This window comes from Mesoplodon densirostris, chromosome 16 (assembly GCF_025265405.1).
Source record: "Mesoplodon densirostris isolate mMesDen1 chromosome 16, mMesDen1 primary haplotype, whole genome shotgun sequence".
Taxonomy (NCBI): domain Eukaryota; kingdom Metazoa; phylum Chordata; class Mammalia; order Artiodactyla; family Ziphiidae; genus Mesoplodon; species Mesoplodon densirostris.
In genome coordinates, this window is record NC_082676.1 from 87,197,117 (window position 1) to 87,221,200 (window position 24,084).

At 58.2% G+C, this 24,084-nt stretch overlaps 1 protein-coding gene across 1 annotated transcript in view; it reads left to right on the plus strand.

The window, feature by feature from the left end:
- The window catches only part of MAD1L1 (mitotic arrest deficient 1 like 1), a 321,496-nt gene that overhangs the window by 144,299 nt on the left and 153,113 nt on the right, over nucleotides 1-24,084 (plus strand). The window contains exon 11 of the mRNA XM_060077985.1: nucleotides 3,594-3,738. Coding sequence (XP_059933968.1) covers nucleotides 3,594-3,738 — 145 coding nt within the window. The remainder of the gene's footprint in view (nucleotides 1-3,593; nucleotides 3,739-24,084) is intronic.

The following is a 24,084-nucleotide window of genomic DNA, read 5'->3' on the forward strand; positions in this document are numbered from 1 at the left end:
GTGCCAGTTCGTCCACCACTTGTCCACCGAGGCCCGGCTGTTCATGGTCCCTCCTCTCCCGCCCACCGGGACGTCCCCACCCTGCAGGGTCACTCCCTTGAGCACACCCTGCGCTCTGGCCTGCTCCCCCGAGAACCTGTAGACCAAAGCCAGCGCCTCCTGGGCCGCCCCCTCCCCCACGTTGTTCTGAGGTCCTCGTCTCTGCTCTCTTTTTCCCTCTCACTCTCTCCTGCCCTCTCCACGCGGCCCTTCCCGTTGCTCTTCGTCCCCTTTCTGTCTGCGCGCTCTGACCCCTCCTGGCCCCTGGCGCACACCCAGCGGTTTCAGACCCCCTCGTGCTGCCCTCTGGGGCGGTGCGGTGCCCTCTCACGTAAACAGAGCCTCTGCCCTGCTCTGCTCTAGCCTCTGGGTCCTTCCCTGCTTTCCCTCCCTCCCGAGCTGATCACGTATTTGCCGCTTCTTGTCCGTCTTCTGCACGTGGCAGTCCTGCGCTCCAGCCTCCCTTTCCCAGCTCTGCTTTGCCAGCCGGCGCCCTTTGCGGCCCGCGGAGGGGCGCTGCGGGGAGAGCCGCGAGGCCGCGGGGAGGGAGGCCCGTGCCCAGTGCTTCTCCCGGAAGGGGGTTCCTGCCGCTCCCTTTCCTGCCAGTGGCGCGGGGCAGCCCTTCCCCTCCCGGCAGCACTGACTCCGGCTGGTGCAGGCCCGACGGCCGCGGTGCCCCCCCAGAGGCGTGGGTCCCAGTGCTCTCGGTCTCCAGATGGAGCGACTTCAGGGGACCCCAGCTGCTCCCTGAAGCTCTCCGGGCGCCTCTTTCTCCTCTTTCACTTACCAGTGCGCCGCGCCCTGGGTTAAGCCTCTGCTGCACAGAACACACGTCGTCTTTCCCGAGACCCGCACCGTTCACAACGACAGCTTGGGGGCTGCGGCCCGTGGTGCCGCTTGACCCCTGCTGTCTCTCCGGGGCTGGGCCAGTTTGTCACCGGGGCTCAGGAGAGTCAGAGCCAGGCTGCGGCGGCCCAAGCAGCGCTCTGTGGGCAGTGCCCACAGCACCGCCTCCTGTAAGCTGCCCAGGTTCGATTTTTAGGTCTAGTCCAGCTTTAAAAACAACTGAGTACTGATGGAACGTTAGGCCGCATGGCAGGCCTTGGAACTCGGGGTGACACGGGGCTGGCGAGCCTGAGGGTGGAGCGCCTCCACTGGAGACCCCGGGAGACCCCGGCCCGGGCCGAGCGCCACTCGGGCCAGCCTGCCAGGGGGCTGCCCTCCCGGGGCTGCTTGCTGGTGCCTGGGGTTGTGTGTCCTCTGCTGCATTGCTTCCCGTCTTGGTTTCATGAAAAGCATTTCACGGGGGGAAGGACAGGTGGTTTTTCTAAGCGAGCAGGAGCTTTGCCTACCTGGGCCAAGCCCCAAGCCCCGAAAGGCTCGGTCGTCACCTGTGGGTGCTGCTAGACATGTGACCGGCACTGTGTCCTGCACTTGAGGTACTTGTTCTTGTGACATCTTGGGCCTGGTCTGGGGCCTCAGGCCCACCCGCGTTTTAGGGGCCCACACAGTGAGCTGGTGGTGACAGGCTAGGTGCAGGTGAGGTGTGCCCTGGGCCAGGCCCCAGGAGTCGGGGTCTCCAGCTCTCTGCAGGTGGACAGCAGTTACCCTGTGGCCTTCATACCTGCCCTCGGCAGGGAGGCCTCCAGACCTCTGTGTGGGGACATCGTGCTCCCGAAACCGTGGGTCTTGGGGTTTGTCAGCTCCCAGCAGGGCTGTCCCCAGAAAGCTTGTGCTCAGAGCAGCCCCGTCCCCTGCAAGCTGGCCTTGGCTGCTGCCGCCTGGCCTCGGCAGCTTGGACGAGGGACCCCGAGTTCCTCTCATTAAATCACACGGCGGAGCAGTGATTCAAAACACTGCGCCCTTGCCCACCTGAAGTCAGTGACTCCAGAGTCGATTTCACAGTCCTTGATTATTAAATTGGCCTGTGAATAGTTTTAAATTGAACTAGAACTCAAAATGGCCTCTTTAGATGTCTGTTTCAGTGAATATTTGTTTTATTGTATTTTACGTCTTTGGTTATGAAGCACGTAGAAGTGTCAGGAGCCCTCGGCCAGCTGTGCAGGGGGACTCGCTCTTAGAGGAAGGCTTTCTGAGGCGGCTGCGAGGTGTGAGGTGCGGGGCCCCTGGGCGAGAACGCTGCTCCGGCTGAGAGACCAGGCGTTCTCTGAGGCTCTTACAAAGTCCTGTAAATGCGTGTTCCACTCTCAAATTGTAGTCAGCTCTTCAAAGAATTATACTAAATTACGATAAAAAATAACCCCATGCTCACTCAGACGTGAAATGGAAAAAATTAGCACAGCGGAGACCACCTCCAAAGAAAGCATTGTCTGCCATCCCTGTGGATTAAGGCTTTCTTGAAATCGTGTAATCAAAGCCAAAAAAAGACAAAATTGGACACCAAGAACGATACAAGATGCGGGTGGTGGTGTCTGCGGCGCCCTCAGCGCCAACTTGTGTATTTTCGAAGTCATCTCGTTGTCATTGGGCGTCACCCCAGCTAAATGTTACAGATAGCACCTTGTAATATAATCCTGGTAAGATCTCAAAAGAAAAATACAGAAGCAGAATATTAAAGGTTTGTCTTAGAAAGAGGTTTCCTCTGCTTGAAAGAATAGCGTGGACACGGCATCTTCGGCCCATGCTTCATGGTTCACCCGCCCACCCGCCCGTGGGGTTAGCGCCTCCTTTTCCTGGGGCGTCCTCCCTCCCGGGAGCTGTCCTGATCACCGTCCCCTCAAAAAGCCGGGGGGTGTCTACGTGTGGGCACCTCCCCTGTGGATGGGGCAGGACGGGGGTTCCTGAAGCCTGTGTGGGAACAGGCCAGGGCAGAGGACGGTCCCTACAGATTGTGAGGGACTGGTGGAGTTTTGAGGGAAAGGGCGGCAAAGACCAAACTCGGAAGGTGCCCTGCCAGGAAGTTGGCATGTGAGCCCATGGGTGCCCGTCCGATCTGCAGTCTGAGGGACGGCTTGGTGGCACTGGAGGCGGCCCAGGTGAGAGGCTGTCACGGAAACCTGAGAGCAACGTCCAGTGTGTGAACGGAGGCAGGGCGCTGGCCGTGTGGAGGGAAGCGCGTGCCGGGGTCTGCCCCCTGCTGTCGCAGCTCTGCGGGGGGCTCGACTCTGCAGGACGTCTGTGGAAGGGGCCCACCCTGGGCTGGTACTTGACGTCCCCGTGCCGCACGGAGCTGCGCATCTGTGGCTGACTGCGGTTCGGATGGGAAGTGCCTGCCCTGGTAATTTAGCTCATTCAGAGGCGCCCTCCCGAATGAAGCCCGCGCTGCTGGCAATTTTCCCCATTGTGTGTGGAGTTGAGCTTCCCTCCCCCGCACCTTCCGTGTTCTGGGATCACCCTGGGCGGCTCTTTGAAATCCAGAAACTCCTGAAAGGCTTTAAGTAGCTATTGAGAAGTGAGGAAGTGACAGCGGGCTGGTTGCACGTGTGGCTCTATTTTGGGACCTGAGTGACGTGGGCCGCGCTGGGCCTGGGGGCCGTCACTGGGTGCTGTCCTGGGGGCCAGGCCTCATCACCCTGCCCTTTTGCCTCTTGCAGTGCCCGGGGACTGGAGAAGGCCAGGCTGCAGCTCCAGGAGGAGGTCCGCCAGCTCAGCAGCCAGCTGCTGGAGGAGAGGAAGAAGCGGGAGATGCATGAGGCCCTGGCCCGGCGGCTGCAGAAGCGCGTCCTGCTGCTGACGAAGGTACGGGGCGCCTGCCGCGGGGGCCTGCCTTCCGGGCCAGCAGCTCCCAGCCCGCCCCTGCCGTGTCCACACTTAGTCTTCTCTGAAGGCCCCCACGTTTACCAGGGTCTCTACCAAGTGCAGTGCACCCAGAACCACCAGTGATCTGTGTCCCCACTTCTCCATCAGTTAGACACACACGGCGCTGCCTGTGAGTCACGGCTCAGATCAGACTGAGCTCTCCCCTCACCAAAGGAGAGAATCTTGGCGGTTTAGCCAGCCTGCGCATTTTTACCCTGGATTGCCAGGAGCGTTCTGAAATGCAGACCCTGGGATTCCCTGCGGGGCCTCTCCTCCTTGTGAAGGGCAGAGCCCGGGGCCTTCACGCACTGACCTCGGGCATCGGGGTGTCAGCCCCGACCCCCTGTGTCTCACGGTGGGGTCAGCCCTCCCTCCGGCCTGGTGGGCAGGCGCAGCCTTTCCCTCCTTCGGAGCCCAGGGAGCTCAGGGTGGACCGCAGTGGGAAACCGTCACCTGTGTGCAGGTGCACCGGGCGGGATGCGTTCCTGCTCCCAGCTCCATCTGGGCGGCTGGGTTTCGCTAACTGTGCTGAGCCTGAGGGGCTCTGACGTCTGGCTCGATCCACACAGCTCGCTGGAGCATGAAGTACGATTTTTGTGAGAGAGCGTTATTTAGAACGTTGCCTTGGATGCTGAAATCTCAGAAGACAAGGAAGGAAAAAGCCAGAAACTGTCCCCAGACGCTCTCTAGGCGAGGGTCGGGGTTGCCCAGATGCCGGCGGACTCCTCCCACCTGCCCTCAGGCTGATAGTGAGTGGCCAGGCGGGCGTGCTGACCTGGCGGGGCCGGGGCCGGGGCGTCCCCCTGGGAGGTTTCAGGAGTCGCGTCTGACAACTGTCTGCCTGTTCCTGATCGTTTGATAAAGACCTGGGACCTCCCAGTTATGAAGCTGTTAGGAGGCAGGTCACATGCCGGCTGCTGAAAGCCCGCTGTCCCCCGGCCTCTCCAGCACGTCCCCGCCGTGCGTGTCACGTCACTCGACCTCCTGGGGTCAGGCTTGGCCGACCTCGACACCAGCCTTGCAGGTGGCCCCACAGGGGAGACGCCTGGTGAGTTTGCGAGCTGTCCTCGTGCGGGGCCCATCGGTCTTGTCCGTGTCGTCCACTTCTAGTGCCCATGCTGCCCAGTGAGTGTCCTTGTGGGCTGGATTGGCAGCCTGGTGGCTCGGCCTCCTGCTCTGCTTTACCAGGATTGCATCGGTTCACTGGTACAGATCCCCCGCTGGGAGCCCTGGTGCACCGGGCGCCGCCTCAGCGGGGCCGCATATCCAGCACTGCGGAGTCCACGCCCTCGGTATCCGTCTGCACCTCCGTGATCGTGTGCTTGTGCCTGGCTTCCTCCTTGGGCAGTTTCTGTCCTTAAAGGTCACTATTCTGGGCTCCCGAGGCAGGAAATTTCCACTCCTCTCATCCCCCTGCTCAGCAGGTTGGAAGCTGATGGCGCTTTTGGGTCTAATTCGGTCCTGGCCCTGGCCCGCTGCGCTGACAGGCGTAGATCTGAGAGGGAGGGAGGGGGGGAGGTATTGATTGCCTGGCACTGACGGATGACTTACACCAACTGTGGCTCAGAGGCATGTTTGCAGTGGATCGGTGGCCGGGTCAGGCGCGCGGGGTCCATCTCGCCAGCCGCATGATTAAGCTGTTTGTCGAGCGGGTCTGCAGAGGGCGGCCAGGCTGCCGCTTCCTGGTTGGAGCCGAGCACGTCCGCCCCCGCCCTCCACCCTCAGTAGCCCCGTGGGCTCGCACGGCGGCTCCCTCGTGATCTGCGTGCTTCCTGCTCGAGGCACCTCCAGGGTGGCAGCTGTCAGGTCTCGAGGATGCTTTGGTTGCTGATCTTCCTGTCTTCCTTAGGAGACACCCCCACCCCTCTGGGAGCCCCCAGACCAGCTCTCTGGGGCAGGGCGTGGCGAGTGCAGTGTCCCGCCCTCCGCTGCGGCGCTGGGCCAGGTGTGCCGACGGGGCTCTCACTCCTGCATCCCATCGAGGGCCCTATTTGCGTGTTTGACATTTCAGAGTACAGTGCTTCAAATGTGCGATTTTATTTTGAGACCTTATTAAGCATCTCTAGTCTAAGGGTTTAATTGTTACTGATAGCTAAGAGTGTAATTACCTTGGTAAAATACCATGACTATTTTAAGCAATTTAAAATTGGCTTCCAGAACTGGGTGAACACAAACCATTTTCCTATTTGAAATGAGCTATTTCCAGCGTGCCCCTAATATTCCACAATATGGTTACAGAATCTTATTTATAGACTCTAAGCAGTGAAAGCTAACTTTTAGCATGAATTTTTTCAAAAAATGAAAGTAAAAGCCTCCCTTCCCCCTCTTTCCTACGCACCCCCCCCCGACCCCCATTCCCTAGTGGAGCAGCCTTTGGAGGAGGACACCAGTCATTGGTGTCTTACCTCCAGGGTCACGGTCTGGTAGTGATGTCGTCCCCCCTACCCTGTGGGACCCCCGCTTTGCTGCTTAAGAAACAAATACGTGGGCAGAAGGTGAGCTTTTGGGAAATCGAGGCAGGAGGTACACAAGGACGTCCGAGAAGAGGCCGGAGCTCCTCTTGCCTTGTGTCCAGAAGAGGCTGTCCTGGAGGGAGGCTCCGGGGAGCAAGTCTCCCTGGGTCGGGGGGAAGCGGTCGTCGCTCAGGGGTCCTCGACTGCCAGGCCTCCCTCCCTGCCCAGGGTCGTCGCTATGCCCAGGAGGCTGCCCTCAAGGCTCCTGGTCTTTTTCTGACGGAGGGGCTTTGGTTGGGTATTGGGATTTGTGCTGTTTACCATGTGTAAACGCAGCTCTTTATGTTCCTCGTGCTCGCTTGAGAGCCTTGAGAAATCATCTGCGGTTTGGCAGGAGCTGTGTGATGGGGAGGCTTGTCCAGCTGCCGGCCGAGCCGCAGTGGGGTCAGCAGCTCAGCAGTGGGGAGGCCCAGGCTTGGGCCAAGGGTGGCACGTCCCTGTGGTTCTCTGCTGAAGCCCAGTGCCTTCCAGAGCTGCTGGCGCCGACCCACGAGACCAGGAGAGTAGCTTGTTCGCTCTGAGGTTCTCCGTTCCTTCCTGATCTCAAGTAGCTCAGCCCTACAGGGATGCGGACAGTTCCTGCTTTGTACGTGGAGAAGTCGGGGTGTGCGTTAGGTCAGAAGGAATGGGGAGACCCCTGGGTTAAAGTCAACCCTCACATCCTTGAATTCTGTCCTGGACTGCAGGTGATGAGTTTTCTGGAGGGAATATAGGCAGGTGGTAGGCTCTGTGTCCCTGGTGAGGGCAGGCTAGGCGTGGCCCCGCTTCTGTGGGCACATTGAGGCGTGGAATGCTGCTCACAGAGCCTGTGCCCACAGTGCCTGTCCCGGGGTGCACCCTCCACCCCCAGTTGTGGGAGAGTCCCGGCCCCCCGGGTCTGCACCAAAACCCGGTGGCTCTGGTTTGACTCACTCTGGTGGGTACGGAGGCACCAGCTCATTGTGTGAGACCCTGGAGCCTAGTGAGGTGCGGGCCCCCGTGTTCTCTCTGTGAAGGGCCTGCTCCCGCCTTGCCCTCCGGTTTGGGGGTTTTAGAGGGTTGTTTCCGCGCTGAGCCGATGGGAATCTTGGTTGGAGACGCCTGAGGCAGACGTCCTCTCCTGGGCCCTCTTCACTCCTCCCGCACTTGTCACCTTCGTGCGGTCCGGCTGTCGGCTTTGTTACCTCGATGGCGGCGCTTTGTGGGTCGTGAGGAACTGATCTTTGGAGATGAGGAACACTTCTCTTCTCTCTGACTTATTGTTTTACCTTTTACATTTGAGTGTCACCTGCACCTGGAGTTGATTTCGGGTGTGAGTGAAGCAGGTGACAAGATGACTCTTCCCCATTGAAAGTGCCATTGATCCAGCACTGCTTCTGGAAAGACCCCTCTGTTCCCTGCGTGCGGTCTCGTTGCCCTGTCAGTCAGTGACCACCGAGGGGCAGCGCAGCTTCCGTGTCCTCTGTTCTGCCCACTGGTTCCGTCTGTCTTTCTGCCCTCACCACCCTGTCTTCACTGATGCAGCTTTATTGTGCTTTGATGTCTGGTAGTAAACGTCCAGGTTGATTGTTGTTCTTGAAGTTTCCCTGCCTCCTTTTGGTCCTTTGCATATTCTTATACATTTCAGAATAAATTTGTCTGTTTACACACAAAAAATCTGCTGGAATATGGTTGGGATTACAATGAATTGACAATAAATTTATAAACCGGTTTGGGGAGAAACATTATTTCATCTTCTGAACCAGAACATTATATATTCTTCCACTTATTTAGATCTTCTTTAATTTCTCTCAGCAGTATTTGGTAGTTTTTAGGGTAGAAGTCTTGCACATTGTTAGATATTTCCCCCCTAAGTGTTTTCTATGTTGATGTAGTTGTAATGGTATCTCTCATGGATTTTACCTTCTCTGTGTTGGTGCTGGGCTGTGGAAATGCAGTTAAGCGTCTGTACCTAATGGTCCTGCTGAATCCCTTAGTGTGAGAGCATCTCCTGTGGACGAGCCTGGCTGCTTGCGGGTGCTTGGCTCACGCAGATCTCAGGAAGCTTCAGTAATTCACCACTAAGTGCCACATGTGCTGTTTGTTTTTTGTAGATACTCTTTATTGGATTAATGAAATCCCCATCTACTTGTAGTTTTCTAAGAGTTTTTATCATAAATGCCTACCCCATGAATTTTGATGTGGGTTATTTTTATTATTCTGTTGAAAATATTTTCTCATATTCTCTCTGGATTTGTAAAGGCCGACCTTCAGGCAAGGTTTCCGTGTCCCAAGCTCGCAATGTAGGCAGATGGGAAGGTGGGAAGGAATCGAAAGAAGGAACCCGAACCCATTCACTCACTCTGTCCTGCACTTTGTCATGGCACAGATTCTTTCGGGGCGTCTGTTCTAGGCACCGCTGAGGCGGCAGTAGGGTGGGCAGGGCTCTGAGCTCCCGGGGGCTCCCTGAGGTTGAGAGGGAGCAAACAGACAGAGAGGAAGAAGCCGGGGAAGCCAGGGAACAGCGCCCAGGAAAGGAGGAGACTGCTAGAGCCTGGTGCGTGGGTTAGTTTTACGTTCTTTAAAACACAAGTTTAGATGCACAGGAAGTTGTGACGATGGTAGAAAGGGGGGCCCCTGTGCATCTTCCACCAGCTTCCTGGGTGGTAGCATCCTAGGTGATTCCAGTGCAACATCAAGACCTCAACTCATGCTCCTAGAGTGTGCGCGTCTGTCAGGTTGTCACCGCGCAGGACTGTGTCAGCACCGCTCATTCACGATGCAGGATGGACCCTCCACCCGGGAAGGCCTCCTTGGGCTGCCCGCTAAAGCCACCCTGGACCCCTACCCCCACCCCAGTCTGTTCTCCATCCCTGGAAATTTTCGCAAGAACATTGTGTAAATAGAATCATACAGTATGTGACATTTTAAAATGTTCATGTTTTAAATTTAATAACTTTATTTTTTAGAGTAGTTTAGGTTTACCAAAAAATTAAGCAGAAAATAGAGAGTTCCCATGTGTCTCTTCCCCCGCCCCACAATCCCCTACCGCTGACATTCCTGCATCAGTGTGTGGTACGTTCTTCCAACTGCTACATGAACTGAAGTCCACAGTTTACATTAGGGGTCACTCTCTGTGCTGGACGCTCTGTGGGTTTTGACAAATGGTTAGTGTCGTGTGTCCCCCATCACAGTATCACACAGGGCACTTCATGGCCCCCACAGTCCTCTGTGCGCACCTGGGCACCCCTCCCTCCGTCCACGCCACGGCAACCCCCGATCCATTCACTGCCTCCGTAGTTTCACGTTTTCCAGAAGGCCGTGTAGTTGGGAGTCCCACAGTGTGTAGCCTTTTCAGACTGGCTTCTGTCACTCAGTAATATGTGTTTCAGGTGCCTCTGTGTCCTTTCTTGGCTTGAGAGCTCCCTTCTTTTTATCATCAAATAAAAATCCATTCTCTGGATGTATCGCTGCTTATTTATCCATCACCTACTGAAGGACATCTTGGTTGCCTTTTTGAATAAAGCTGCTGTAATCATCCATGTGCATGTTTTTGTGTGGACATAAGTTTTCACCTTAAATACCTGAATCATGTAGAAAGAGTGTGTTTAGCTTTGAATGCTTTTCATACCAGCACATCCCGCAGTAAGTCATTGGCCTCTATTTTGTGAAGCTTTTCACACACCGTATTTTCTTTCCTTTTTGTGGAAGCTCGTTGAGGCGGGGGTATTTCCGTTTTACTGATGAGACACAGAGAGCAGGCGGGTGATGCTGAACCTGGAACCTGGGTAGGCGGGCCCTGGCTCTTCCGCCACGGCCTCCTGCTCGTGTCACCCCGGCCGCCAGGCCTTCCTCCCAGGAGCGTCTCAGTAGTGGTTGCTGGCACTTTCAATGTCTCAGCTTTTTGTTTTCATTACACCTCCAAGCGTAACTGGGGGGCTCCTAGAACCCCTGGGGGCCTGGCTGTGGCATTCTGGGGGCCCCGTCTGCTTTCCTGTGGCTGGTGGGTGAGGCATGCGGCAGTGGGGACCAGGGCAGTGCGGCGGGGCGTGGAGGGTGCTCTGTGGCATGAGCACATCTGATATGCGTTGCCCCGGCTCCCTGGGAGTCACCAGGGTCGCTGCAGTGTGGGCGCCCCCTCAGCAGCACCTGTCCTGTTGTCCCCACGTCCTCCGCGGTGGGAACCTGCGTGCCGCCACCGCCGGGCCTGAGCGCGGGCACGTGGCTGACGCCGCCACGTCCTCCGCGGTGGGAACCTGCGTGCCGCCACCGCTGGGCCTGAGCGCGGGCACGTGGCTGACGCCGCCACGTCCTCCGCGGTGGGAACCTGCGTGCCGCCGCCGCTGGGCCTGAGTGCGGGCACGTGGCTGACGCCGCCACGTCCTCATCGAGGCCCCTCACCTGGGAGAAAAGCAAATTATGTTTGTTTCTCTTGCAAAAGAACATACACGCCACCAGCTCCTTTTGATCCCTCATGTTCATCCTCTTCCCACATGCTTCCTTAGAGTTGAGCTTCCTAATCTTATTAGAAGGATTTCTCTCGTGTGCCTCCTTTTTTAATGCTGAAAATTCTTGGTTTGGGTAGCACGGAAGGAAACACTTAAGGAGCTCAGAACCTGCTCTGTCTTCTGAGAAACGGAATCCTTTGTGTGCTCTGGCTTGGTCTTTGCCACCCACCGAGGCGGGGAGCATGGGCACCGTGGGCCCCCCTTCCATCTCAGCACATTGCGGCTTCAAGCGCAGCTGGGATGCTGGGACTGGTAGTGATGGAGGGGGGCAGGTGCTGGATTTTTTATCTTCTGTTTCTCATCATGACCTGAAAGCAGCCCCTGCGCGTGGCTTATTCTGCGTGTTGACATTTGCGTCACGCGTGGATGGTGAGAGGATACTGTCTCTCGACCGTGTGTTTGTTTGAAAACCTTCCTGTTGGGGCCATGGAGATGGGCGGTGTGCATCTGGCTTGTGCAGGTTTGGCGCCTTCAGGGCCGGTCAAGTTCTCAGCCTTCCCATCCGTGGGAATCTCGGCCAGCCCTGGTGGGTTCAGGCAGCTGTGGAAGTCCCAACACCACGGCATCTGAGAAGGAAAGCCCTGGAGCCGAGGCTGAGCGGCCGCATCTCAGGCCTGACCGTGACCAGGTGTGGGCCGTGCTGCTGACCCTGGGGCCCGTTCCCTCCTGGGGCCTCGGCCATCAACGCTCCCCCGTCTCTGTCCGGGTGCCGGCCTGTCCTCTCCCTCCAGCCTGCTCTGGGAAGGGGGGCTCCAGGCAGACTTGGGAGACCTCCCGCCAGGTCCCCTGGCGCTCTGGGCTTGGAAGTCACGGGTTTCGCAGCCAAGAGGAGTGGTGGTCAGACGGGTGACGTTGGGGAACGCGCGGGGGTGTGGGCAGGGGCCGAGGGTGCGTCATCGTCTCCCCACCATCCCCGTGAGAGTGGTTATGTCGCCTGCAGAGTGACTGACCCAGGCTCCAGTCCCGCTGGGACCCTACGCTGGCCTTTCGGGAGGAGCTCTGAAAGATCTTCAGGGCACAGGTCGTTAACGTGCGTACGAATCACGGGGCATCTCAGGAAGGGGCCGAGTTGGGGGTTAGTTCTGGGCAGGCCCTGAGCTCCTGCCTGTCTGACCAGCACCTGGGTGATGGCCTTGCTGCCAGTCTGTGGACAGCGTCACGTAGCAGAGCCCAGTCCGTTCCAGAGATGGGGTAACGGGGGCCTGGGACGGAGCAGTCCCAGGATTTTTCACGGCTAAGACATTAGGGTCAAAATGTGTTTGACCCATGAAGTGGCTGGTACAGATGGCAGATCAGCAGTCTCCCGGTAGGTCTGTAGGACGTCCGCAGGCCTGAGCCTCCTGTGTGCCCACACTTGGCCCGGCCCTTGCTCACACGCTGCCCTCCTGGATGGCTGCAGCCCTGGCCCCTCAGCGTCCTGTCCACCCCCCAGAGGGACATGCACTCTGGTGTGTTCCTTTGCTCATCTAGTTGCTGGTTTTCACAAATGCTCGTTCCGTGCCCTCCACGTGCTGGTGGCCTCGGTTGGTGGCTCCTGCAGGGTGGGGCTCCTTCGGACCCTCCTCCCCTGCCCTCTGCCCCGTTTCCCTGCTCCCGGCGAGCGGGAGTCTCGCGGGTGGGCTCTGCTGTCCCGCCTGGGTGTCTGAACGCCGCTCTGCTCCCTGGCAGCAGTCTGTCCGGTGGGGCTGGCCTGCTCTCCTGAGAGTGTCTCCTCGGAGCCCAGCCGCCTGCGGGCTGGCCCCCTCCTGCTGCCCGGCGCCTGCCCTCCTGGCTGGGATCGTGCTCTGCGCCTGTTGGTAGGGCACAAGGGCAGTGGTATTTGCATTCTTTAAACTCGGGTTCAGACTCAGCCTCTGATTTTTTCTCAGAGCGCCTCCCTCCACTTTTCCTGACCCTCGAGAAAAGCCTAGAGGACGGGCAGTGAGATGCCAGCCGGCCTGTGTGCTCGGCCCGACACCTCCGCCTCCTGCAGATGAGCACAACCCTCTCGGCTTCAGAATTTAATTTCATATATTAACATTATTGTCCTGTCAGGTTACCTTTCCAGGCTGACATTTCTATCATGTCCATTTAAGCAAAAAAGCCCTCCTGTTTTGTTACAGGAAATGCCATATGCAAAGTTATTAGAAACCCAATCTTGTCACCAGTATTATTGCATTATCCCACCAAGGGGGCAGCTGGACTGGCTCGTGGCAGAAAAAAATTCCAGAGAGAAAAGCAATTTTAGGAAATACAATGAAATCAAAACAAAATGCCTTCCATCCCTCTCCAGTTTGAAGGTGTTTATTAAGATAGGTTTTGTGGTTCTCCGGGAGAGAGGTGCTCGTGGGCTGCCTCTGGCTGCTGAAGAGGAGCCGGATGGGGCGGGAGGGGCAGCCGCCCTGCCCTCTGCCACTCGGCCCTCCGTGCGGGCTCCTGCTGCCCAGAGCCCTGCTCTCCTGGCCCTCCGTTTGGAAGCTGCATCCTGCTGGACTCAGATAACCCATCTCCGCCTGTACTAACTTCTGTGCGCTCTCAGCGGGAGCACAGCTCCCGGCCCCCGCCCGTGCGTGCCTCGGCTTCCTGGGCCCCGAAGCCTGGGGCTGTGCCGCGGAGGCGCCGTGGGTCCTCTTAGAGCACCGCGAGCCTGGGCCCGCGTGGCTCCCCTGCAGCAGCCCTGGTGCGGCGCGTGTGATCCGAACCAGTGCGCTCTGCTCGGTGAACGCTGCCCGGCTGGTGGCGCTGAGGTAAGTGTCCCCCGGGCCCTGGCCTTGGAGACACAGCTCGAGTGCAGCATCCTCCCTCCTGTCGTCTTCTGCAGGAGTGATGACCTGTGTCCCCATTTCATGGTAGCGGCTTACATCTGAGTAAGGATGTCCTTAAAAAGGACGTTCAGGTCACACCCAGCTTCTGTCACCGGCCTCCTGGCCTGTTCGTGCCCTGGGGCTAGAAAACGTTGCTGTCCCAGCACCTGCTCCCGTGCCCCGCTGGCACGTGCTGTGCGGGTGCGCTGGTCTCCCGCCGCCGCAGAGGGCCTCTGGGCCCTCCCGTGCGCCTCTCCCCGCCCCCGCCCCCCAGCGGGTGTCTCTGGCCCTCCCGGGAGGGTGGGCCTCCTCTCCGGGGCTCACCAGCAGCGGCAGGTAGCAGGCGCTTGGCGCTCGGAACTCGGCTCGGTGTTGAGTCCCTCGTGTGACGGGCGAGGAGACCGAGGCCCAGAGAGGGCGACTTGCCTGGGGCCGCCGTGGACGAGGAGCCGCGTTCCTGCCGGGCTCCGGCGCCCGGAGAGGGGGCCGCTGTACCACTGCCCACCCGCCTCCAAACAGGCGGCCCGCCCACCGCTTCTGGCTGCCATCGAGTGGGTGGGCGGGACCCTCTGACGCGCTCGCGGTGAGATCGCGGATACAGATGTGTCTGTTTGATGCTGTGACTTAAAATTAGCAAGTTGGGAAACTGCTAGTTCCTCCCCCAACAATGAAGCTTAGAAGCAGAGGCAGGAGGTGAGCGTGGAGGAGCTGGTGCCGGGACGGACTGGGAGCCTTGGATACCAGTGGATCTCGGTGCCTCGGGCAGCTTCCCATCTGCCTTGCCCCCGGACGCCCTGAGTGTGGTTCCTCCACACGCTCCGGAGGGCACCCCGTCCTCCCCCATGGGCTCCTCCCACTGTCCCCTCCTGGCTTGCTTGCAGCCTTTGTAAAACCGTTGCACTCAGCACGCCAAGTCCGTGTTAAAAGCATGTGTGTCACCCATGGTCGGTGATGACATGTTCAGTAATTAAGTATGAGTACGTTCATCTTTAAATGAAAAAATAAGATTACTTATAAAAATTAGTACGAGTAGGATTTCCACTCCTTCCCCCCACCCCTGAGTTGCCCTGCACACCTCGTGGGTCGCGGGCTCCCCGCGGTCACGTTTGCGGGTGCTCCCGGCTGGTGGAGGAGCGTGGCCCTGGCCATCAGACACGCCTTCCGCTTGGGCTGCTCACAGGGTGGGGACGCTCCTGTGTTTCGGGCTCTTCCCTCAGAGGTCAGCCCTCCCACGGAGCGCGGGGCATGGCCTGTGGGGCTCCGGCTCACACGGGGTTCCTGTGGCCTCGGTCAGGGTCGGTCAGGCAGGATCCGAGTGTGCTCCACCCTCACCTTTACCTCCTGGATGCCTCCGTGTCAGCGTGTGAAACGTCGATTCCTGGGGAACCCTAGTAGTCCTTTGCGGGTCTCCTCAAGCAGGTTGTCTTCAGTGAAATCCGTTGGTGAGACCCTGCACGCTAGCTCGCCACGCCACTGTGCCCGTTCGCTTGTTCGTGGCTCTGGGAAGTCCCTCGGGACGGGTGGGTGCCCACGGGATGGGACCTCGGGCAGGCCTGAAAAGGTGAGTTGGCAAGCGCTGGACGGGTCCTGTCATTTGCAGTTTTGACGTTTGTTCATGGGGCTTTTTTGCGTGAACTTTGGGTTTCTAAAATACTGCATTAAAGTATTCTGTCTCATTTGCTCTCACTGAGCCGGGCACCTCCCTCTCCTCACTGGTGACCAGGCCACGCTCACCCTCCAACTCCTGGGCTCCCACAGCCGAGGCCCGCAGCAGTGGGGTTAGTGGTGGAGAATCCCGGGGCGCCTGAACTAGAGAAGAGGGGCCGTGTCCAAGTGCAGCTCTGACTGTGCGGGAGACGGAGGCCTGCCAGGCCCGGGGAGGGGCCTCTACCCATCAAGGACGCCTGCCGAGTCGGGAGGGTCTGGGAGCCCTGGGAGGACGAGGCTGCATTGGCCGCGAGTGTCCTTGTGTGCACTTTAAATCCCCCTTGTGGTCGTGGAGAGCTCTTCTCTTTTTAACTCAATTTCGAAGAAATCCAAATCTTTGAATAACCTTCATCCTGAGAGGAAAGGAAGTTGGCCGCAGGTGAAAATTGATGGTCACGCTCGAAGACACGGTTCCCTGCCAGGCAGCCGCTTAAGTGTTGCTGCTAAAAATAGCCACAGCATCCTGCTGGTGGTGTTTGAATTGTCTCCAGGCCACTCTTGGTGATTATTTCAGATGTTAGAGGTGCCACCGGCCTCTCTTGGCTGTTCTGGCTCAGGCCTGTCTGCCCTTGGCCTGGGGAGGCATGGCCTGGCGGGCCTGACCTCCGCCCCTGTTGCACCGTCCTTGGTTTCACTGCCTAGATTATGGATCCTGGAGGGACCCCGCACTCACACCCTGGGGGCAGGTCCCACGTCTTCAGTCTGGGGCCCTGGGCCTTCCCCGTCGTTGGCTCCATCGTCCCCCCACCCCAGGCTTCCTCTATCGGGCCAGGAAGCCAGGCCTCCCCCAGCACTCCCTGAGGTTCACCCCTAACGTGGGGATGGTTCCTGGCTACTCAGCTCAGCCGACAGCTGTAGCGGAGTCGGAGGTGACAGCACAGGGGTGTTCAGTGAGGTGGGTGTGACTTGTGTGGCTGACTTGTCCTTAAGGGGACGGTGACATCAGTGTCCCCGCCACCCCTGCTGGGCAGTGCCCGGTACCCCCAGTCTGGCCTGACTTCCTGTGCTGGGTGCAGGGCGGCTGTTCTTCCACAGGAGCCCATGGCCCCCCTGGGCTGCTCCCCTCTCCTCTTCCTCCCTGGATGCCTGTTTTTCTCCACCTCTTTTCTTGAGGGACCTGTAGCTGCCCTAGGTGTATTGGTACCCAAAGGCCAGCGTGGCCCTCCCTGTGCACCTGGGCTGGGGAGGTGGCATTCTTGGGGCAGTCTCGCTCCAGATTCTCTGTTCTGGGGGAAGAAAAGAGCCTGGGACTGCAGCTCAGAAAACAGTTGGAGCCTAAACTCTGTTGCTCTGGACCCTTTGTCTCTCGCATCCAGACCCCTCACCTCTCTCAACCTTCTCTTCCTGTCCTGGGGAAGGAACCCGCTGTGCCCTCCCCCAGCCGCCCTACAGAACCGACGCAGAGATTGACTCTGGGAGCTGATACCTTGAAAGTTTTTTTTTTTTTTTTTGCGGTATGCGGGCCTCTCACTGTTGTGGCCTCCCCCGTTGCGGAGCACAGGCTCCGGACGCGCAGGCTCCGGACGCGCAGGCTCAGCGGCCATGGCTCACGGGCCCAGCCGCTCCGCGGCATATGGGATCCTCCCAGACCGGGGCACGAACCCGTATCCCCTGCATCGGCAGGCGGACTCTCAACCACTTGCGCCACCAGGGAGGCCCCTTGAAAGTATTTTTTAAGTGTAAACTAATATGCACAAAAATGTGGTAGTTCAACAAACATTTACAGTCGATTCTGCTATAATGTGACATGTGTGTTCCTAAAAATTACCCTGCTGCACAAAATCGCTCAAAAACGTCATCGGTGACAGTACAAAGGAGGGAAGAACCCGATGAAAATGGTAGCACAGTTTCACACGTGTCCAGTGACTGAGAAATAGACAGAGACCACAGTGAACACAGCACTAGGCCTGGCCTAGACTGGGAGGTGCGTGTGGCTGTAGGTGGGGTGGGCACCGGAAGGGGGCAGCGGGGCGGGCCGGCTGGGAGGGGGCAGGGGCTGTGCAGGTGGGCTGGGAGCTCCCGGCCCACCGTGCTCAGCCGCTTCTCCAGCCAGGGGTCTGCCTCCTGCAGGCCGGCCCCTCCCAGCCCCTCCCAGTGTTGGAACACCTGCACCTCTGGGACACACAGCAGAGCTGGCCCACCCACCCACTGCTGGCTGTGCAGGGCCGGCATCTGTCCTCGTCTGTCACGTTTGTTTCCCGGTAAACGTCTGTCCTTACCTGGTGTGGGGCCTGGGACAAGCAGGCCTTCAGTAAGTAGTCCTCAAATTACCTTATCTTCATTAACGTTTTCTAATAACCCTCTTTAAAAATCATCGTGAAAATGCTGCAAGCTGGGATCTGCAGACTCCCTTCTTATGGAGGAGGAGGTTGAGGAGTGTGTGCCCAGGAGGGCAGGCTGAGTCCAGGCAGGCGTGTCTGACTCTGCCCTGAGCCCCACCCTCCGTCCTGTCACCGTCCCCTCATGTCTGGTCGGGGTGTCTGGGAGCATGTGCCTGTCAGCGTGTGTGGGTGCATGGGCGTGCGTGGGTGTGAGTGCATGTGTGAGTGTGTTTTCATTCTGGAAAGCCGGTTGTTTAGCGCAGTTAGGCTACTTTTCTCACGAGACCTCCTGGAACACGAGGCCCAGCAGACGAGGACCAGCCCTGACCACTGTGATAGTTATTAAACAGCCACGAGATGGGCTCTATATTTACAGACCCAGGGTGTGCTCGACCTGGAAGGTATTAGACAACATCCATCATCGGACGGAAAACAGTCAAATGCAGGGAGTGTGCTTTGGAGCCAATGTTCTTTTGGTTAATTTTGCCCATAAAGACCCAGACGGCCCCTCATAAAACGCCGAGGAGGAGGGGAGGACATTCTTCCAGAATTAGTTCCACGGGGTTCCTCGTGGCCGCAGGTAGACAGCATGGTTCAAGGCGACTGGAACAAGTGGGTGTGCGCCCTGTACTGGGTGCCGCGGCTGTGGCGGAGCGGGACGCATCCTTGGGTCCCTTTCCAGAATTGTGGTGCCTGCGTTGCTGTAGGTCACTCCCAGCGCTGCGCTGGGTCTGGAGACTGGGGAGAGGTGACAGTAACGTTCACTTGTGGGACCTGGGGCTTGGGAAGGGGCACTGGCGGCGGGCTGGGGCGCGGTGAGAGGAGCCCGGCCGGTGCCCCTGGGGGTCTGCGGTAGATCGAGGACCCTCTCCCCAGCGTGGCTGAGGCTCCCGGTCTCCAGCCGTAAAGTGGGTGCACGGGGGTAGCGTCAGGTAGCGCGGGCGTCGATGCCTTGTGCCCAGTAGATGCCTGGCTTCCCAGGCGGTACCGGGCCAGTCCTGCCCTGTCATCTGTGCGCTTGTGGGGTTTGGGGGTGACAGTGGGGTCCCGAGGGGTCCCGCCTCCTCTGGCCTGGGGCTGGATGTCGGCTCCTCGGTTGCGGGTGACTGATACCTGCTCCTTAGCTGACCGAGGCAATGTTCCCTTATCGGGTCAGAGTCCGGCGCGAGGCAGACGCTGGAGGTGGAGGCCCGTGCGGGGCTGTCGGCTCTGGCAGGCACTCCTCCAGCCTGTGTGGGGCGCCCTCTGCGTTCAAGGCCTGCTCTCTGCACAGCGTGAGGGAATTGGGCCGTTGCTGGCCTGGTCCCTTCCCAGGTTCGTTGACTTCTTCTGGACTAGGAGTTTCAAGCAAGCTTTGCTGTGTTTAAAGCTTTCCCTCCTTCGTGTCCTCCAGCTTCCCGCGGCGGCGCCTCTGAGGAAGAGCGGGAGGCGGGCCCTGGGTTTGCAGAGGCCACTGGGGATGGTGGGAGGGTGCTCGCCAGGTGGGGCTGTACAGATGGGACCAGCAGGTAAACGCCGGTGAGGAGGGGGGAGCCAGCCTCCGCTCGGGAGGGGTCGGCAGGCGGGGATTTCAGGGGACGCGGCCTGTCGCTGCACCCCCCGGTGGTGTTCAGAGACCCTGATTCTAGGGCAGGGGCCTGGTGTAGCGAGCAGCCAGGGCTGGGGGCCCGGCTGGAGGAAGGGAAGCCTGCCCGCTCCCAGCGCCTCCCTGTGCCGCCGGGGAGGCTCTGAGGACGACGTGCTTGGGGTGGGGGCGGGTGGTGGTTTGGCCTCCTTTTGGGACCCCCAGAGAACTGTGTGCACTCACTGCTCTGTGTCCGTCACATGCTCCCCGAGCTGAGAGCGTGAGGCCCGGAACGGGCCTGGAGCCTGGGGCCTGGCGAACTCCTGGGGCCGTGGCCTCCAAGTGGCCTGTGGCTGGGGATGGGGTCCCTTCCCTCCCCCTCCCCCTCCCCTGAGGGATTCCTCTAGACCTCGCCTCTGCCCTGGGCCTGCACATCCCCGGTCAGTGCCGGGCTCTTCTCTGGGCTTCCCCCGGGGCTCTGATAAGAAGCTGCTGTAAAGGATCTTCTCCACAGCTTTATGAACGTCTCTAAAATTAGATCTGCTGGTAGCCTTTGCCGGTGACCTTTATTAACCTCTGGTTAAAGAAACGTTGCTAGTTGCAGAAGCATGATTTATTCCCGGAAAGCCGGCCATACTGAGCCACCTGAGAGCCCCTGAAGGAGCCGCGCTCTGAACGCACAGCTCTGGGCTGCTTGTGAGATGTGCATACGAGGAGAGTGTTGGTGGCGGGGGGCTGTGAACCTGGCTTCTGTGGGGCTTTCCTGCGGAGCGTGGAGCGACTGGGCCGCAGAGCCGTCTCATGGTACCGCCTGTCGGGAACGCTGCGCTCTGTGGGGACCGCCTGCAACCTTGACTCCATGGCCTACGGGTGGGCAGACAGGGCCTGTCCCTCCCAGATCCAGCCCCGGGACCGAGCTCCATGCCCACCGAGCTCCATGCCCGGCCAGCTGCGCAGAGGGCGGGGGCTGCAGAGGGGCGGGGGCTGCGCAGAGGGCAGGGGCTGCGGAGGGGCGGTGTGCCCCCTGCTCCCGCTTGCTCTGCCACCTTGGTGCGCGGGCGCAGTCAGAGGCCTGAGTTCCAGTTTTGGCTACCAGCCGCGCGGCCTGGGGTGCGTGCTTCCCCTCAGCAAGTGCAGGCCCAGCGCGGTGCCTGCCCCCGCCCTGCTTTTCTCATCCCCTCGCAGCGCGTGCCTGCCCTTTACACAGAGACGGGCGTGGTGGCGAGTCCTCCCGTTTCACTGGAGCAGGCGACTTGGTGCCTGCCTCGTCCCTTTTCACTCTGAGGGAGTCCAGTGAGCTTGAGCGGGGCGGCGGGAGGTGGCCTCCCCCCCAGCACAGGCAGGACCGTTGCAGCCGGGAGCTGAGAAGAGCCTTGTCCAAGTCGCCTGGTGGGTTCTCCTGTGCCTGGGCCTCCGGGCCGTCTCTGCTGCTGAGCCGTAGTCCCAACCTTCGGGACTGGCAGCTCAGTCTGCGCGCCCGTCTCTCTTGGGGTCTCGTCTTGTGTTTTGAAAATACCATTTCCAGTGTGTGTGTGGCACTCCCCCTCCTTCCAGCACAGGCGCAGATGGCTTCTCTTGGCCACCTCGGCCCCATGGGGCCAAACCTGGACCCTGTGGTGCCCGGGGCCAGAGTGTGTACGTTCGGATCCGTGCCGCCGTCACTGCCTCGTGCGTCCTGGCCGCGGTCTTAGTCGGTCTACGGCTCGCTCTCACCGTTGGAGACAACGGGGTGGTGGTGGTACCCCTAGAACGGTGCCCGTGGTCACAGTCCCTGCTCTGTGAGCACTGCCGTGATGCTGCGGTTTGTGTCACTTTGGGCCGGTCCCCACTGGCCCTTCCTGTTCGGTCCGTCTGTCTGGCTTTGGACACGTCCTCCTTCCACCCCCTGCCGGACTGTGGGCAGCGACTGCCCCGTGGGCCCTGCGCTCTCAGAGAGGTGTGCTGGCCACCCGGCTGTGCCCAAGCCCCTGCTAGGCCCCAAAGCCGCCAGCCGCCAGCTGCAGAAGGAGGTGTGTGGTGTCTTCCAGTGACAGGTACACCTTGGCCTTCTCCTCACTGGTTCAAAGCAGGAATGAGTCAGATGCGCCCACCCCAGAGCTCCCTCAGGCCTGGCAGGAGGCCTGGGGCAGTGCTGATTCCCCACCCCCACCCCCGCCCCGCCCTTTAAGGAAAAGGCAGGGAGACCCGCAGGGCTGTCACGAGGGTCGGCTGGGACCGGGGTTGGCAGGGCCCTGTGTGTCTGCACAGGCTTCGCTGCGCGGACCATCCCCAGGTTCTGGGTGACAGTCACGGCCCAGCCGTCTGTGGGCCAGGCACCCAAATACCCCCCGTCCCGAACTGGCCCTCTCTGTGGTGCAGGGCTGGTGGGACCGCCTTCTGAGGAGGACCTGGGAGAACTGTCCGAGCAGATTGCTGCCTGGATTTTCAGAGGATTAAAGTCAATGAAAGAGCTCTTCCTTGCTTTCATTTCCTTGTATCTGCCAGCTATTTACATGCTAATGCAGGCCCTGCCACTGAGGATGAGCAAGGTGTCAGCTCCAGGCGTATTATGCAAGAAAACAGCGGGGGAAATGAGATGAGCACTATTTTATATATTTATATTGTGTCCCTATGGACTGTGAGAGGTGTGCGCATTCAAACACATTTGGAAGTCAGTGACATAGTCTTTTTTTTTTTTTTTTTCCTGAAGGGTCTATGTGGTTGACTTGCGTTTTCTCCGTTAAGACTACATCTTACACTGCATAATTGAATACGTTATGCATGGTAATACCTTTGCATAAGCAATTTTATAAATAAAAAGAATGCAAAACGTAGAGACCAAACTTTGTAAGTACAGGGCTGTATCGCCCCGGAAGCCTGTCTTCTTGGTAAAAGTTAACTTTGGGCTCAGGGGTCAGCTGGTGGCTGTGTCCTCTGCTTGTTAATACCACTGTGTTTTTGGTTGTTTTGGGGTTTTTTTTAGCTGCACCGCACGGCATGCAGGATCTTAGTTTCCTGACCAGGTATCGAACCCGTGCCCCCCTGCAGTGGAAGCATGGAGTCTTAACCACTGGACCGCCAGGGAAGTCCCAATACCACTGTTCAGAAGAAGAAAAGGTAGAGTGCAGACAGAGGGACTTGCTAAGTGTTTGTTGGATAAATGAGGGTCATTGATGCCATCACAGGACGTAGTTTACCTGCAGTGGATGTTAGGTGTGTGTGTCTGGGGGGGTCTTTTTCTCTGGGCAATAGAGACAGCGCCCGGCAACCTTGCCAGGGGGTTCTTCCTGACCTCTGGGTGTGGAGGCCTCGCTGGAACAGAACTGGATCCACATGGGGAGCTTTGGTGGCAGGTGGGCCTGGGAGGGTGGGCGCCAGAGTGATTTTCTCCTCCAGCCTCCCCCCTCCCCCGCACCCTGTGCGGCCACATTGGTGATAGTTGGTGACTTTGCAACTTGGAAGTAATACCCTTCTGCTGGAGTCCTGCCTTCCTTGGGCAGAGAGGGTTTAGTGACCTGAATCAGATGCCTTCAACGCCCTTCCTCACCTGGTTTAGTTCTGCACGTGCTGAGTGTCACCTGTGAGCCAGGAGCAGCGCTAGACACCTGTTGTTCCTAAACTGCGCCGCTTCGGGTGCCGTCTGCTGCGGCACCCAGCACATCCGCAGTGCTCATTACTTGCTGAATTGAGTGACTTTAAAGAACAGCTAAGTCTTCTGTTTCCAGGAAGATGGAGTAGACTCAGTTTTTCCCATTTCTTTTGCTAAGTGCAACTAAAACCCTGGATATTGTTTATAAAACAAACATAGAGGACTCAGAAGGGTGGAGGCTGGGGACCTCGGGACCCAAGGAGCAACACGTGATGAGTTCTCGGGCTTTGCTGTTTCCTCTTGTCCCAGACGTGGAGCTGGAGAGGTCGGCAGCCAGGACTGCCAAAGGGTGCAGACAGCAAAGCCAGCTGCCCCCGCCCAGCCAGAGCGCTGGGAGATGGGACGCTTTACATAAGAATTGGAAACACAGTAACTGGAATAAAAATGTAAGGGATGAGTCAGTGGTAGAATGGAGGGAACAGAGGAAAGAATCAGCCAACGTGGAGATGGAGCAATAGAAATGACCCAGTCTGAGCGACAGAGAGAAACCCTGGAAGAGAGATAACGGGGCCTCCAAGGAGAGCTCGACCTTCCTGCCACCAGAGTCCCAGGAGGAGGGGAGGGGACAGGCAAGGCTGCAGAGGGATGACAGGGAGGTTTTGGTGGCTGGTTCAGTCTTTTAATACTTACGATGGGTCTGTTCAGGCTTTTGATTTCTTCTTGAGTCAGTTTTGGTAGTGTCTTGCTAGGAAGTTGTTCATTTCATGCAGGCTGTTTAATTTTTGGAGCACAGTTGTTGATCGTATCCCTTTAATCCTTTTTAGTTCTTTAAAGTCTGGGATGCTGTGTCATCTCTCGTTCTTCACTGCAGTAACCTGAATCTTTTCCTCTCTTTTTCTGGGTCAGTCTAACTAAAGCTTTATCGATTTTATTGATCTGCTCAAAGAACCAGCATTTGGCTCCGCTGATTTTCTCTCTTGTTTTCTGTTTACTTTCTTTTAAATTTATTTGTACTCTAGGCTTTATTATTTCCTTCTTTCTGCTTGCTTTGGGTCAACTGATACTTGAGAAAGATGCAAAAGCAGTTCAGGGGGAGAAAGACAGCCTTTTCAGTAAATCGGGCTGGAGCACTTAGGCATTTATACAGCAAAAAAAGTGAACCTTTAATATGAAAATTAACTCAAAATTAATCACAAACTTAAATGTAGAACATAAAAGTATGAAACTTTTATTCAGAAGGGAGATGAAACCTTCAGGGTCTAGGCAAAGGGTTCTTAGACTTGGCACCAAAAGCACAGTCTGTGAAAAGGGAGGTTAGTAAATTAGACCAAAAACTAAAAACTTCTTCCTATGTGGAAACCTGT